Source organism: Sus scrofa, chromosome 4 (genome assembly GCF_054392235.1).
Source record: "Sus scrofa isolate SSC_HxYL_T2T_F1_AM1 chromosome 4, Sscrofa_HxYL_maternal_Yorkshire_Landrace_v2.0, whole genome shotgun sequence".
In the NCBI taxonomy this organism is placed as follows: Eukaryota; Metazoa; Chordata; class Mammalia; order Artiodactyla; family Suidae; genus Sus; species Sus scrofa.
Window position 1 is genome coordinate 92,568,717 of NC_139386.1, and position 14,880 is coordinate 92,583,596.

General features: G+C 42.8%; 1 protein-coding gene across 1 annotated transcript in view; it reads right to left on the bottom strand.

The window, feature by feature from the left end:
* Positions 1-14,880, bottom strand: part of NOS1AP (nitric oxide synthase 1 adaptor protein) — a 315,689-nt gene that overhangs the window by 60,773 nt on the left and 240,036 nt on the right. Inside the window, 1 exon segment of the mRNA NM_001435327.1 lies at positions 9,967-10,040. Coding sequence (NP_001422256.1) covers positions 9,967-10,040 — 74 coding nt within the window.

The following is a 14,880-nucleotide window of genomic DNA, read 5'->3' on the forward strand; positions in this document are numbered from 1 at the left end:
TCAAAGAGATGGAAGAGGAGGAGGAAGGAGAGAGGAAGAGAGGTCCTGGATGCATGTGTTAACATGAGCATGGGGTGCAGAGCCACTCAATAAATTACGGGTCAGCAGTCTCTTGCTGGAGACCGGTCTATCCTAGGTGTTCACTGAGACTGAGACTTCATAAAGCACAAGGGAGTTTATCAGCCTATCAAGATTACAGTGCAGAACTTGCTTTTATGGAAAGATAAAGAATGGTAAAAGATTTTTAAAAATGCATGCAACTATGTAGGGTTGAAAGCAACCAAAAGAGAGGCAGACAAAAAAAAAAAAAAATGAAGCCAGAGGAGACACAAGAGGAGGAGGAAGGCTGGCACTGCAGAAGAACCTAGGAAATGCTGGTGTATCTGGAGGTGTGGTGAGCACGCACAGAAAACATGGAGGGAGCAGTTTCTGTGAAGTGATGGAAAACATCAGATGCAAGGAGCTGCAGGATGGTGCACACTGGCAAAAACATGTTCAGTACTTTGGGAGGAAGCCCAGAGGTGACAGAGTTTGTGCTCTTAAACGGGGTTAGCAGGGTCAAGGGAGGTTACTTAAGATTGAGAGAAAGCTGGACATATTCCTAGGGGGAAAGGCGGAGTCCACGGACAGTGAGAGATGGAGTGGCTGGGGGAAGGGTAGTGAACGCTCACAGTGCTAAAGAAACAACTGAAGATGGGTCTAAAACGCAGAGGCAGGGGACAGAGCGACAGCGGGCAATGATACAAAGCTGTTTGAAGGGGAGGAGGATGTCTGAGGAACCTCAGAGAAGATGGGGGTCACCCAAGGAGAGTACAGATGTACCAAGAGAGTCAAAAGGGAGAGGAGGGTGGGAGTTCTCTGGTGGTCTAGCGGTTAGGATTTGGTACTTTCACCACTACAGCCCGGGTTCAATCCCTGGTCTGGGAGCTGAGATCCCATATCAAGCCAATGCATACAGTGGCTTAAAAGAAACGAAATGAAACGAAAGGTGGAACAAGGGTCTTTGCACTTTAGCAAGTGGAATTTCTACCAGGGGTGAATAACGGATTGCATAGCATTGATGGGGAACTAAGTGAAGCCAGACAGCATGAAAGATTTTCCTTCCCTTTCTTAGTTCATAAGTTTCTCCACACATAAAACTGGGTAATTCCTACTCAGGCATATGTATATAAAATACACTGTCTATGAAAGGTTCTGGAGCTGGAGGGAATAGAAACATCAACTTGACATGAAACATCACTCATGAGTAAAGTGATGGACACTCAAAAACATTAGATGGGCTGGCCCAAAAATTATATGAGAAGTTAGGGAGAGAGAGATAGCCTGGGATGCTTCCAGAACCCTGGTTATCAGCCTTCCCAGTTTAGCAGAGGCCCTCAAGACTCTCATACAACAAGAGGCTGAAGGAGGAGAAGACATCTACCCTTAGAAAAATCATGCAGGAAGATGTAGAAAGTCACCATGTCCCTTGCAAATCACACGAAGAACAAATGAGACATGTAGGTACCAAAGGCAAAGGACTGGCTTTGGCTCCAGGTCTGCTCATCCTTCCCTGATCTCTCAGGACCCTTCATGCATTGCCCCCCCTCCCCCCATTCTGTAATCCAGTAATGGAGTAAAAGCAATGCAAAGCCAGGGTTTGAGTTGGGGACTTGGGTATGTGGAGGTTTGAAAGAAAGGAGCTCATAAAGTAGAACTACCTCTATCTGATTTTGGAGAAACAATGTGGATTTTAGAGAGTCATTCTTAAGAATTCTGAGAGAGTGAGAGTTCCCATTGTGGCTCAGCAGCAATGAAACTGACTGGTATCTATGAGGACGTGGGTTCAATCCCCGGCCTCGCTTAGTGGGTTAAAGGATCCAGTGCTGCCAAGAGCTGTAGTGTAGGTCACAGATGTGACTTCGATGTGGTGTTGCTGTGACAGTGGTGTAGGCTAGCAGCTACAGCTCCAATTCCAACCCTGGCCTGGGGACTTCCAAATGCTGTGGGTGTGGCCATTAAAAAAACAAAAACAAAAACAAAAACAAAAACCCATAGCATTTGTTTGATCCCACTGCTAAGTGCCAATTCATCAACCAGGGTTCTCTTTCCTTTCACTGGCAGACTCTGCTCCCACCCCTTTATGAAACTGCTCCTGTAGAACTCACTACACACTCCATCTCAAGCACCAGCCTTTCTTCTGCCTTTACTCTTCCTACTCTGAATTACTCATTCTCCTTTCAGGATGGATGTACTTTTCACTTATTTTCCAGTCCTCAGAAATGTTGCTGAGAATTTTTCTACCTTACTGTCATAATAAGAAAGTATTAAAGGAGTACTTTCTGGAGTTCCCTGGTGGTACAATGGGTTAAGGATCCAGCATTGTCACTGCTGTGGGTCAGGATGCAGCTGTGAGACATGGATTTAATCCCTGGCCCAGGAACTTTTACATGCAGCACAGCCACCACCACCCCCGCCCCCCCAAAAAAAAGAGAGAGAGAGAGAACTTTCTAAGTTTCAGCACTTAACTTGACTCACCATATCCTTAAAGATAATTCATTACCTTCTGCCTTCCATTTCTGCTATCAGCCTAATGTGTTCCTTTGTAGGCAATTTACTTTTCCCCTCTGGATTGTTTTTAAATCGCTGTCTTTCACATTCTGTAGTTTTATTAATATGAACATAGAGATTGAGAATCAATTTTTTTTAACCTTGCTTGTAATTTGATGTGCTTCTTAAATATGAAGATATTCATCTTTCCTTAATTTCATCTGGCTTGATCATTTAAACTCTTGATTGTTAACTAAGGTAAACATAGTACATGGAATGTCTCATTTCCCAAGAAATCTCCAAGTATCACAGAATAGATTTATCAATCCCCAAGAGAGAAAACATCTCATTCACCTTAAAATCCAGGGGTTTTTTGTGTCCTGAAAAATGTCCTGAGTTGTGATATAACATTAGGTTGAAATGATAAAAACAAAATACAAAGGCAAGTAAATGAGTGCATTTGTAGCAAGAGGTGGATGATGCTGAGTGGAGCAGGAAAACAGAAAGGACAAAAGCTCAGAAGCCAGATGGTTCTCCAACCATTTACTAGTTAAGTGGTCATGGAAAGTTATCAAATGTCTCTGAGGCTCAATTTCTTCATCTTAAGAATAAGAACGAATTTCTTTGCAGAACAGATGCTGACTCACAGACACTGAAAAACTTATGGTCTCCGGAGGAGACAGTTTGGGGGGTGGGGGGATGTGCCTGGGCTGTGGGATGGAAATCCTGTGAAATCAGATTGTTATGATCATTATACAACTACAGATGTGATAAATTCATTTGAGTAATAAAAAATGGAAAAAAAAAAGAAAGAATGAGAACGACAGATTCTATCACTCAAGGTTGCTGTTAGGATGGAGGAAACATGTCAAATCTCCTCTGACTATAGATTATTTGAGGGTAGGAACTATGTCTTGCTCACCACTTGTACCAGTCATCAAGTTCTTTCCCTTTGAACACATGCTCTGTGATAATGGACAGAATTCCTTTAAGGGGTCACTCCGTTACAGTGAGCAGGCTATTTCTATTTCTCTGTATAATGGAAGGACACTGCAGGAGGAAAGGGTTTTCCTTGCTGGTTGCAGCTGCTGCAGAGTCCATCAGCAAGACATCCAGTGGTGGTCTGTTCAAGCCACATGCCTGGAACATAGTCCTTCAGCGACCTCACATCCCCAGTGTGGCTGGGGGATCACCTACCCACAGTCCTCCCTGCAAAGACCCTGAGCATTCCAAGCTTCCCATTCAGAGTGACACCCAACTCCCTCTGTGTCCACCCACCTCTGTGTTCCCCCACCAGGAAAGCTGCACTTCCCCTGCACCAGGCCCCTGAGGGTTGTTTCCTATTTTCCCAGCAATTGAAAAAGTGAGCTTCTCTGCCATCCAGATACTGCAGCACATCTTCCACAATGAAATCTGAGCCCCAGCCTAGGAAAGGGGTTCCCTTCTCCAGATCTGTCCTCCTCTTTGTACTCTCCTTCAGCCCTAGAAGACTCAAGACTGTTCTTTACATCCTGAAGACACTGTTTTGTTATAGCTTCATAAGTTTTCATGACTCTTTTATTTAAATCATTGTATGAATTCTGTCTCCCAGCTGGATCCAGGCTTATATACCACTGCTTTGAAAAGTAGTGTACATCAGCTCACCACGCATCCTTTCCTCCTTCCCCCAGTTGGCCCTGAATAATTTATCCCTGACTTGCTCGAAATCAAAGCATGGCTCAATGTGGAGGGCCAAAACTGGAATGTACTTCCTCTGATTTATAATCATCTCACCAACTGCTTGGATGTTAATTAATGCCATTTCTGGGACTGGCTGGAAACCCTATGGGCGGGGGGGGCTGTACCTGGTTTGATCATTTACACTCAAAACTGGAGAATTCTACTCTGGCTTCTGAAAACTTCTGGTTAATTTACTTCCTCTGGTTAAAAAAAGGGGGGAGGGGATTTTTATCTTTTTGCCAATCTGATCCCTAATACTGAAGAACGTACATTTCCTAGGAACTTTTTAGTCAAAAATGTCAATTCTATCAGTGCCCAATAAGACTAAGGAGACATCAATGCAGGGAAACTGAAATTCAAAACCATAGGGATTTCTGTAACGGTACAACCACTCCAGAGTTATTTCTTAACTTTTTTTAAAAGCATGCCCTTTAAACCAGGAAAGGTAAAATAAACATATCAACAAAGGAAGTGAAAATAAAAAAGGAAAAATAAAAACATGAAGTCTACATTTTCTAGTCTTCCCTGTTTCATTCAATAGCCTTATCAGTGACTTGAATGAAAATATCCATGTTTCACTTAACAGAAAGCTAAAAGGGATAATTAACCTGTTACTGGAATCTTCTGTGATGGTTTATACTGGGTCAACTCAGCTAAGCTAGAACTGTGTATCTCAGCATTCCCTGGAGAGCTACAGTGAAATCTGTGGGGGATTTAGGAGGCGGAAATGAAGTAGCAATGGTGCTCTGAAGTTCATCACTTGTTAGAGGTACCAGTGAGTTGCAATTTGTTCTCACTTGTTGGTGCTCCATATCCAGCTCTCTTTCATAATGGTCAGCCCTACTGAGCAAAGTGAACCCATGACTGCTATCAGAAGCATCTATGAGGTACTACCTGACACCAGCCAGAATGGCCATGATCAAAGACTACAAACAATAAATGCTGGAGAACATGTGGAGAAAAGGGAACCCTCTCACACTGTTGGTGGGACTGTAAATTGGCAAAACCACTATGGAAAACAGTATGGAAGTTCCTCAAAAAACTAAAAATAGAACTACCACATGACACAGAAATCCCACTCCTGGGCACCAATCTGGAGAAAACCATAATTCAAAAAGACACATGCACCCCAAAGTTCACTGCAGCACTATTTACAATAGCTAAGACATGGAAGCAACCTAAACATCCATTGACAGAGGAATGAATAAAGCTGTGGTACAGAGATGCAATGGAATACAACTCAGCTATAAAAATGAATGAAATAATGTCATTTGCAGCAACATGGATGCAACTAGAGATTATCATACTAAGTGAAGTAAGTCAGTTAAAGGCAAACATCATAGGATATCACTTACATGTGGAATCTAAAAAAAGATACAAATGAACCTATATGCCAAACAGAAACAGATTCGCAGACTTTGAAAACAAACTTATGGTAACCAAAGCGGGCAAGTGGCAGGGAGAGATGGACTGGGGGTTTGGGACTGGCATATACACACTGTGGTACATGGAATTACTGCCAAACGGGGACCTGCTGTATTGCATAGTGAACGCTATCCAATATTCTGTGATAATCTAAAATCCATTTTAAATTTCAACACAACTTTAAAAACCATGGTTCTGTTATTCCATGTGAGAGATAAAAAGGTTTAAATTGAAAATTTGACAATTAAAAAAAAACCATTACTGCTGTGGTAAAGCATTTCTTTTGACTAGGAAGAATATACTTTACCATAAAGGAGTTTTCCTAGCATGAATGCTTCAGTAACCCAGTGTTTCATCAAAACCATAGCAATCACGTATTTTTCAGCAGTGCTACTGAGTCCAACTAGAGTAGTTCCTAAAGGGCAGAAAAATAACTGCACCTAAGAAAAAGCTCATTTGTAAATGTTACCATATTACCATGATGATAAATGTTTTTACTGATGATAAAATGGGACATATACAGTTTAGAAAAAAGTTCTCTTTTCATCTACTCATCGCACATAGATATACAAATTGACATGTACAGAGTCAAAAGTACTACAGTTTAATACATGAGGGGAAAAAATATCTAGGAAACTGGAACAGCATTAGCTAACTTTCATTCCTTTGCTCATAAAAACAGGCTGCTAAATTTTGACAGATCAGGAAGATAGCCACAAGACATCTACAACAAGAGAGTCTGCTATGTGAGTTTTTAAGGGGAGCAGGGTTGGCCAAAAGAAATATTCACTTTAAGAGTTCTTTGATGTTTTCTAACCACCACTCCTCCACCAAAAAACATATTTCCTCTTAAAAATGAATGGGAAAAGATAGACCATAGTAATATTAATTGAAAAAAAATCTTTGGAAAAGAACGAAGTTGGAAGACTAAGACTACTTGAAATTTCTTTTCTTTTCTTTTTTTTTTTTTTTTTTTTGTCTGTCTTTTTGTCTTTTTAGGGCCACACCCAAGGCATATGGAGGTTCCCAGGCTAGGGATATAATCGGAGCTGTAGCCTCCGGCCTAGGGCAGAGCCACAGCAATGCCAGATCCGAGCCACATCTGCAACCTATACTACAGCCACGGCAACGCCGGATACTTAACCCACTAAGCGAGGCCAGGGATTGAACCCGAAATCTCAGGGTTCCTAGTCGGATTCGTTTCCACTGCACCACAAGGGGAACTCCAGACTACTTGATTTCAATGATTGTTATCAAGCTGCAGCAGTCAAGACACTGTGGTACTGGTGTCAAGACAGACAACTAGATGAATGGAACAGAATAAAGAATTCTGAAATAAACCGCGCAGATATGGATAACTGATTTTCAACAAAGGTAATTCAGTGGAGAAAGAATAGTATTTTCAACAACCAAAGCTGGAACAACTAGCCATCTGTTTGCAAAACAACAACAATAACAAAAGAACTTTGATATATCCCTTACAACATATAAAAACTGAAGCCAAACAGATCATACGCCTAAATGTAAATCCTAAAACTATAAAGTTTCCAGAAGAGAACACAGAAGAAAATCTATGTGACCTTGAGGTGGGCAAAGATTTTCTTAGGTATGACACCAAAAGCACAAACAAATTTTTAAAATTTACAGTTTGAACTACTTCAAAAGATACTTTAAGAGAAAAGACAAGCCAGACTTAGAGAAAATATTTGCAAATCATATATCTGATATAGGATATGTATCTGGAATTTACCAGGAACCCTCAAAATTAAATAAAAACAAAAAGCCACAATTAAAAATGAGCGAAAAGATTTGAACAGATGCTTCACAAACGATACGAATGGCACCTAAGATGAAAAGATGCTCAACATCATTACTCACAAGGAAAATGCTAATTAAAACTACAATGAAATACTAATTCACACCTATTTGCAGGGCTAAAAATAAAAAGACTGATGATGCCAGATGCTGGCAAAGGTGTGAAAGAACTGGGGCTCTCGAACACCACTAGTGGTAAAATTACATTGGCAAGTTTCATAAAAAGTTCGACATATACCTACCATATAATCAGGCCTCCTACCCCTGGGTATTTTCCAGGAGAAAAATAAAAATACAGAAAAATAAAAGCATATGTCTATACAAAGACTTGTACATGAACAGTCATAGAAATGTTCCTTGTGATAGTCAAAAACGGGACACCACCAACAGGTCCATCAACATGTGAATGGCTAAGCAAATTGTGTTACACTCATACAATGGAATACAACTTAGTAATGAAAAGGGATATAAGCTTCTGATACAGGCGATGGCAAGGAATGCCTCTTGAAATAACCATGCTAAATGAGAGAAGCCAGGCCAAAAGAGAGGGGGTAACACTGTATATATGTATGCTATATACTGTTATGATTCCATTTATACAAAACTCAAGAAAACACAAACTCATCTGTAATAACAGAAGGGTGATCCGTAGTTGCCTGGGGATGGAGGGTGGGGCAGAAGGGAGAGGCAGCAGAGAGTGATGAGAAGGAAAGATTACAACAGGACACAAGGAAACTTTGTGGGGGAAGGAGGAGCGACATATGCTCATTATCCTGACTGAGGTGATGGTTTTAGAAGTGTACACGTGTTAAAACTATCTAATTATTCACTTTAAATATGCTCAAATTTTGAATGTCAATCAAATCTTGATAGAGCTATTATCAAAATGAATAACAACAATAGTTTATTTGGGATATATTGGATATTTTAAAACTTTGGAAAAGTCCTTTACTTCAATCAGGAAAAGGTAAGATCAAAGTTCTTGGCCAGCATCCACTGAGCCACACAGAGGTCACTTTTGTATGTATATGATGTCTCTGCTTAAAAAAAACAAAAAACCTCTCCTCAAACCCCAAGAAACTTCCTTTTACAAAGTGTAAATGATAGAATGTTGGTCCATTCACCTCCTTCAAGCCCAGTTCTGACACACCTTGTTTCTTGAAGCCTTGCCTTATCATTCAAATAGAAAGTGACTATTCCCTCCTGTGAATCACCATAACACGTTAATTTTCAGATATGAATTCAGTACATTTATCCATCCACCCGTCACACTTTTATTCAATGCCTCACAGAGGTCAAGACACAGCTTGGTGCTAGAAATACAAATGTGAGGTCCTCACTGGCAAGAGCCTTATAGTCCAGGCAAAAGACAGACACATGTTTAAGTAGCAGAAATAGACTATCGTAATTATTTCAGCAAAACACCAATTCAGGAGGAACACAGGAAGAAATGTTGTCTGACACGCTGTCTTGTACCACAGTGATTTGTTCAGGATCCCATGTCTCTACTAAACTAAAACTTCCTGAGAACTATGGAACTGCAACTTACTCATTTTAGTAATCTACTAAATTGCCTAGCACAGTACCTGGGATGAGTGTTTTAGACACATATGCTTGCTGGAATGAATGGAAATTCCATTTTGTGGGCATTTATTTATGTGTTGATGTAGAAGGCAGGGCCAACATGATGCCAACTTCTCAGCTGAGTTCAAACCTTTACTCCCTTTGCCAACCAAGGCAAGTAATTTGAGAGAAAACAAAAATCAAAGCTTAAATACCTAGGTTCCCTACATCCCAAAGGAATAGCTGATACCCATCACCACCACCCGCCTCCCCAGGGAAGAAAACAGGAAGGAGGAAGGGGTGGGGTAGGGCTTGGTCAGCAGAAATCCAGGACAGAAGAATGACACTGATGTGTCGAGATTCTGCCATAGGTCCCAGGAGGGCCCTGTCTATGTGTCTGTATCGCTCTCAGATATTCCTCTGCCCAGAGAGGACACGTGGATGGCAGTCATCTAATCTCTATAGGAATCATACCAGTCTCACTGTGAAACCAATTTATATGGTTATCTATGCTTGGTTTCTGACAGGGCAGAAAGGTGGAACAGATAACTGTGGGAAATAATAAGCATGGAGTGATGGAAAAACCCAGTTCTCTCATTTTTATCAACACATATTCAATTGCAAAATTTCAGTTAAAATAAAACCAGTCTGAAATGAAAAGGTCTCAAATGACAACTAAAAAGGTTTGGATTAAATACCAAGCAGAGATCCTGCATAGTGCAACTGAGCATGAGAAGAATTTTCCTCTCAATCTTAAAAGTTAGGTTGATTTGCTTCTTATACTTACACCTACAGAAACAACAGGTCTCAGGAGGGAAAAGCAGTAGACATTTATTTGAATTTGTCTGGGCCCACCAACCCACCTGACAACTCCAGGAAATGATGACAGGTGGACCCTGGGGACTGGGCTCTTACCTGTAGATAGGATCCTGCATCACCAGCATCTTGCTCTCATCCCATGTCCACTCCTTTTTCTGCAATAAAAGAAGCTATAAATGAATAAGTTAGGCTTGTCCTCAGCTACAGAACCAGGGAACACATTGAGCTACTAATGCTTATGCAAACACATGCATTTGCTGGCCTTGTTCTCTCTAAGGGGCCTGCAGACGGACAAGTGGAAAATGTCAAGTGTCTGGTCTAATTATTTTCCTTCAAGCACTTTAAGAGAGCCTCTCTCAAGGGCACAGAGGGTAAGCAGGAGCCCAGGGGGTTCGGGGACTACAATCTAAGCCATGCTTGCGCAGAGAAATCACCAAGGGAAAAAAAAAGATCATACATTACTCCAGAGGAGAAGCAAGGCGAACAAAAGGGAGAAGGGGTCATAGAGACTGAATGATGCCGTCAAACACACATGAAATGTGGACCCCACTCTCCCTCCCTTAAAGGAGGTAGGGAGAAGCTAAACACAAGCCTGGTAAGCTAACTAGTTACCCACCAGAGGATACTTATCTGGCTGTGAAACTAATGTTCTGTGAACACAAAGGAGATGGACCCCTCTGCAGCTGGGGATGAGGATGGACTGGGGATAAAGGTGGGGGAGAGGACTCTAGGGCAGAACTGGAGACCCTAGATGCTTCATGAGGTCAGTAGCATCCCAACACAGTGGGGAAGCAGCCACCACAGGCCCTCAGGTCCCATGGCAGGTGAGGGACAGAGAATTTGGCTCCATCTTCGCTGACCATGGTCACAGGGGCAGGGCTATTCAGGACAACTGGGGAAGGACACACTCAGCTCCCCACATAAGAGAAGGGGGAGGGGGCTCATTGCCACCTGGCAGGGCTGAAAGTCCCCACGCTCTCCTCAGCCTTCTCTGACACCACCTGGATGGGGAGGCTGGGGCCCCTTAAAACAGCTGGGCAAGGCGAGGAGTCTAAGCTTCTCCCTCACAGCCTTGGCTGGCCTGGTGGTGGGGGACCAGTTTTCCTGCACTGTCTGGCTGGAAGGGAGTGGCTGCTGTCTACAAGTTTTTTGCCTTGCTTGGTTGGCCAGCCCCTCCCCTCCTCCTCCAGCTAGAGAGAGAGCAGGCCTTTATTGGGGCTCTGTGTCCCTTCCCAGTACCATATGAGTCTCAGGATTCTTTAGTTCCAAGTCTGGGATATAGGAGGTAAAAACTAACCTCAGGGAACTTACTATGGTGTAATTCCTTGCAGCCCCAGTCAGCCTGCCTTCTCTCCACCTTTCAGAATCCTATGTCTTACGGATGAAGTCCAGGATTTTCAGTTGTACTTTAGCAGGAAGAATAGGGGAAAATGTACTCATCCCCCAAGTGACAGTCTGGTTTCAATGTTTTTTAAAAACTCCAGACGCCGGAGCTCCAACTCTTTGGAGTCGTGCATACAAGGGGTCGAAGCTCCCGTGAGGCCCAGTAATCTGCAGCTTTAATAAACATTTTAGGTGATTGAGATGTGACCCCAGGAATGAGAGCCACTATTGGACACCAAAGCAAAGGTGTCCAACATGAGGATCTCATTCATGCACAGCATACTCCTCTGGAGTCCCAGGCTTGGCACAGGGAGGCTCTCCTGACATTGGAAAGATAGTCAATGGATGGTGAGCTTATTAAACACGGTCCCTGGCCAGGGCCACCATCGGTGTTAATCAATAAACAGCCACTGTGCATTAAACACCTGGAGGGGTAACTGCAGAGGCTGCTCTACTCCTGAGGGAATGGAGTCACAGATTTCTCATGTTCTTACTATCAGAAAAGTCTGCTCATAAGAGTCCTTGCTGCTTTGCTGTAATTTTCAAAGTTAATAGAAGAGTACATAACTCGATGCATCAAAAAGGCCATAAATTTCCAAGCAGCAGGCACCCCCATGACCCCTCTCTAAGGAAAGCAGCCCCAAAGAGGGTTCTGAGTATGGGTGACTTGGCTTATGGTGTGTGCATCTGATGAACCATCCTTCCTAATCAGCCATGACTGACTGGGCTCAGGATCAGCACCTGACTGCACAGGAGGATGGTCAAGTGTCACGGAGAGGTGGTCACAGACCTGCCCAGCTCCATGATCAAAAGACTCAGTCTCACCCAATCAAATTCTCTCTTTGGAGACCATCAAGTCCTAGATGGAGTCCAGGCTGAGCTCCCAATACCATAGGGGTATTGTGACCAGCTGCACGTCTTTCCACTCAAACAGACTGCACTGCTGAGGAAGAGAAAGGATTGCCTGCCAACCCATGTTTCCTCCTTGCCTGGAAGAAGCCTCTGTGGTCAAAGGCTCTTCCTTGCAAGTCTAAGGAATGCAACTGATATATTCATCAAAAGGAAAGAATAATGAGGCAATAATAAGGGCTTGGAGTCTTGGGAGCTATGTGAGGAAATTTTCAAGTTTTGCTACCCACTGTCCTTAAGGAGCTGTGGGCATCAAGATATGCCAGAAAACGAGGACATTTCAAGTCCCAATGGGGGTGTAAAGGAGAAGGGGAGAAGAGGAGACGAAAAGAAGGGGGTGCATCTCTGAAGCCATCAGCACCTCTCTGAGTACTTCTGAGGGAAGGGCACCCTTCACAGCCATCCATCCTGCAAAGAGCCCGGGAGGACCAGCAGAACTGAGTGGGGCTGGTCTTCCAGCTCCTTCAGCCTGGAGCCCAGGCTCATGCAGGGCCTCACTGGTACCACAAGCAGTAACAGCGCTGAGACTGATCAGCAAGCCCCAGGGAGACACGATTTACCTCCTTACCAGCTCTGCAAACATAAAGGAGTGGGAGCAAAAATGTGAGTGGAGAGAGTATCTAGTGGAGCCTACCAATACCCTCGAGAGCAGCTGGCACATACATACACAGAGCTGGGGTACAACTCCGTTCTCTCCCTTTTTGTCCCTCCAGTACCTAACAAGGACACTCGTGCCATTGGTGTGCCTTTTAAGAGGCCTCTGAATTTTATTAACCTGTCTCTATGCCTTTTCCCACCCCAGCAGTCTCCCCTACCTTCCCTCTTTTTCTTCTTTTTAAAATGAATTCCTTACTCTAAGGTAACTAAAGTCATGAGATAGAGTAGCTTAACCAGAAGGAAGGCTGTGCTTCATACACTGGCTTATCAAAATTCTGAGGCAATTTTCTCTTGGTGTGACCATGCAGCCTGAAGAATTCTGAGCAAGAGGAAACCAGGGTTCCCCCATCGCTACAACAGAGTCACCCCAGGGGCCTCACCCTGTGAGGTTGGGGCATTGTTTATGAGGAAGCTCAACTAGATAACTACAGCCTGGGGTGCATGAACAAAGGGCTGTGTGTGTGTGTGTGTGTGTACAACTGGGTTTGTATGTGTGGAATTACTTTGATGCATTTCTTGAGAAAGGTACAAGAATTTCACATACATAGAGGGACATGTCTGTTTTGTTACTTCTAACAGAAAGCTCAATTTTAATTTTTTAAAGGATACTGTTAATGATTGAGAATTGAGTTTTTAGTTTTGCTATTTTCTTAATTGGCAGATAGTTATATAAATATTTTTCTGTTTTAGAGGGTTGTGTCCTTACTTATATGAATAGTTTATCTGTAAGAGGCAAAGAAGAAAACTTCTTTGCTTTTAATTATTGTGGTTGTCATCATCCCTATTTTATTTCTGGTATGATTTCACTGTCTTACCTTCTAAATGAGAAAATGTTTTCCCGTAATTGTACATTGTCAGAGTCTATAGTTTTATAGATAATTTAACCAAATTGTTCTGTGTATTATTATTATCATCCCACGAGTATAAAGTTCTATTTTAACATCTGTGAATACTTCAGAACTGGCTTTTGTTTTCCAAAATCCCACTGTGGAGTTATTGTTTCTATCACAAAAACTGTAGAATATCTATGCTCATGTACTGTCAATAGTGAAGTGATCTGCTTATAAATAAACTTAAGAATGTATGTGTGTGTGTGTATGCATGACTGGATCACTGTGCTGTACAGCAGAAATTGACACAACATTATAAATCAACTATATTTTAATTTTTAAACATTTTAAAATACCACCCACAAAAAAAATTTCTGGAGAAGGAAGATACTGTCATAAGAATGTGCCCTACAACCCTCCAATTATATGAAGTTTAACTAATCAAGGATCCCAGTTGCTGCATTATAGTTTTGTTTTTGTTTTTTTGCTTTTCAGGGCTGCACCTACGGCCTATGGAGGTTCCCAGGCTAAGGGTCTAACTGGAGCTACAGGTGACACACAGCCACAGCCACAGCCACGCCAGATCCAAGCCGTGTCTGTGACCTACACCACAGCTCATGGCAACGTCGGGTCCTTAACCAACTGAGCAAGGCCAGGGATCGAGCTGAAAACCTCATGGTTCCTGGTCAGATTCGTTTCCACTGCACCACGATGGGAACTCCAGCTGCTGCATTCTGAAATTCATCATTAGTACACACAGAACCTGCTCCCCATGGGTGGTGTCCAGGCAATGATCAGTGTGCAAGGATCCTGTGGAAGCCCACTCCTAGGAGACACAGTGACCCTCTGACAGATGGGTTTCAGAACTTCCCGACGGCCCTGCCAAACCGTCCTCGGACCATACCATCGTCTAAGAGACTTCCATCCAGCCTATCAACCTTCCTTCCCTCCTCACTCCTTCATATGGAGTCAGACCCACACGGAAATCTGACGCTTTCTCAGCCTTTCCCAGATGCCTCCCTACTTGCTCCCACAGGCATTTAATCCCATCTTGGCATTTGCTTTTTGGAAGACTGAGAATAACACAAAGTGAGAAAGCAAAAAAAGAAAAGATTCAGGAAAGTCGTTTTTAGCTGCTTCACTTTTTATTCTCATAGGAAATTTCCCAGTTGATATGGGGGGGGGGTCCTTTCTTCCATTTAAGAATGTTTATATATTGCTTCCTTTGCAT